Below are 2,500 nucleotides of genomic sequence, written 5' to 3' on the forward strand. Positions count from 1 at the left end.
CCTTCAAAATTAATTTCAAACGATGCGGATCTCTACATGGTTTCCTACCACCACCCCGTAACACCCTCTTCCTCATCCTCCTTCACTTTCTCCTATTCCTATCTCATAACTCACACGCATACACATACACACACACACACACACACATATCCCTCCTCTGTCATTTGTCGACTCCATACGTCGGTCGGGTCGTTCAAATGTCACGACGTATTCGTTCCGAGCAATATAATAGCTGTCATATCGATTTTTGCTTATGTTATAAGAAGAGTCGTTCTCTCTCTCTCTCTCTCTCTCTCTTTCTCTCTCTATCTCTATCTCTCTCTTTCTGTTTAGTACGCATATTCTGTTTGCAGAAATGAAACAAGAGCAACGAGTTATGTACATAAGTAGATGGATACGTATAACAATGATAGTAGTAAATTTGTATACATTAATATATATGTTTGTGTATATAGAAGAATGATATATATTTTTTATTATGTTAGAGTCGTATAAAAAATCATGAGATCCTACGTACCTGAGTGAAAAAGTAATAGTAGACCTTCATTCCCCGATCGGCGAATAGTTGAGCGAAATGTATCGATGGGCATATGAAGAAATAATCACCGACTACGTCGGCTATCATCTTTTGATAGAGATAACCGTCCTTTAATTGTTCCCAATCGGTGTACTGTAATTAGAAGAAGAAAAAAATTATATTAATTTACAAAAAAAAAAAAATATATATATATATATATATAGGTTTTAATCTTAAATCTTTGATCTTATATCTTTCAATCTTAAACCTTAATCGTCCTTTCTCTTTTTTTTTTTTTACTCGTTTAAGTCGAATTTTTTTTTTCCTTTCCTTTTTCTTTTTTCTCGTTTTAATATGAAAAAAGAAAATAACGAAGGAGAAATTCATCGATGATTGCCGAAACATAGATTAGTCTGTTAATAGGAATTATATTTGCAAAATTTTCAGGTGAGCAATCACTTGATAATCAAGCGCATCGTCATTTAGAATTATGCGAATTCGATGGTTCGAACGAACGAAGAGATCGAATTTTATTACGAATTAACGTTCCATTGTTTTTACCCCAACCCTATCATACCACCCCCTTTAATACTATTGTCAACAAACGAACGACGTTAGGGAAGATCACACAAGAGAGATGTCAAACAATCAAACAACAGCGACGATCGATTTCTGATCGTAATATAACAACGTCATATTAATTCGATCGAAAATAATAATAATAATAATAATAATAATAATAATAATAAAATAATAATAATAATAATTAGAGTTAAATACTCTTAATAGTTATTTCAGGCGAGACAATTTTAATAAATAATTCTTTTCTCATTAGAAATGCAATCAATTTGTTTGCGAGTATGATTAAACTTTTTTCTTTTTTCTTTTTCTTTTTCGTTTATATGCCATACGATTATACGATTTTAAACGATTTTAAATGAAGAAAGGAACAGAAAAAAAAATAGAAGAAGAAACTATATGTGTGTATTGTATGTTCGTTCTCTTTATCATAGCCATACTTGCATGCATATATATATATATATATATATATATATATATATATGTATGTATGTATGTACATATTAAATTCACTTCATATCTTGGAGCTTCTTCATCCAACAGGAAGGATATGATAAAACGATGCACGCTTCAATGGATAGGTTAGAAAACTGTGACCCTCTGTGTACATTAATCTTAGACTTGGCAAGCATTCAAGAAAATCTCTCCTCGGATGATCCCGCTTATGTGAAGTAGTCGTTCAACGTTCGAAAATCATTCCAAGTTTATCTCAAGTATCCCCTTTAAAAGTGTATCTTCGAATCATTCTTTTCAGGACGATTAAAAAAGAAGACTTTTACGATTTACTACTACGAGAGAAAGAGAAAGAGAGAAAAAGAGAAATAGAGAGATAGAGTTGGAGAGAGAGAGAGAGAGAGAGAGAGAGAGAAAACTACGTTATTGATTATTTCAAAATTTACAATATAAAATTCTTCGTTTAATATCTCAGAGAAATTAAATGAGAAAAAGGTGTTATTTGGGTGCAAAAAAAAAAAGAAGAAGAAGAAGAAGAAGAAGAAGAAAAAAAAAGAAAAAGAAATGATCATTGTACACATGCTCACTGAGTTTATTAATAGTTATATGTTTTTATTGAGTTATAAAAAAAAAAAAAAAAAAAAAAAAAAAAAGAAAAAAAATACAAATATTCACACTTTTTATTGTACCGATAAATAGAATAATCTTGGATAAATTGAAATGCACTCGTAAAAATACTCGCGTATGTATCCGTTCTTTTTTTCTTTCTTTTCTTTTTTTTTTTTTTTTTTTTTTTTTTTTTTTTTTTTTTTTCATCACCATCGTCGTCATCGTTGTTGTCGTTGTTGTCGTTGTTGATAAAAATTCAATGAAAAAGTTTGACAACGTTGTTTCCACGATGTACGAAGTTCAATGACTATCATCTCCTCGAGAGAGCCGTGGTTAAGAGAA

The 2,500-nt window shown here is 30.6% G+C and overlaps 1 protein-coding gene across 1 annotated transcript in view; it reads right to left on the minus strand.

Moving 5' to 3' along the window:
- The window catches only part of LOC124950603 (acetylcholinesterase-like), a 153,857-nt gene that overhangs the window by 27,599 nt on the left and 123,758 nt on the right, over positions 1–2,500 (minus strand). Inside the window, exon 3 of the mRNA XM_047497561.1 lies at positions 518–670. Within this exon, the coding sequence (XP_047353517.1) occupies positions 518–670 (153 nt within the window). The remainder of the gene's footprint in view (positions 1–517; positions 671–2,500) is intronic.

The sequence above is a fragment of the Vespa velutina genome, chromosome 7, assembly GCF_912470025.1.
Source record: "Vespa velutina chromosome 7, iVesVel2.1, whole genome shotgun sequence".
In the NCBI taxonomy this organism is placed as follows: domain Eukaryota; kingdom Metazoa; phylum Arthropoda; class Insecta; order Hymenoptera; family Vespidae; genus Vespa; species Vespa velutina.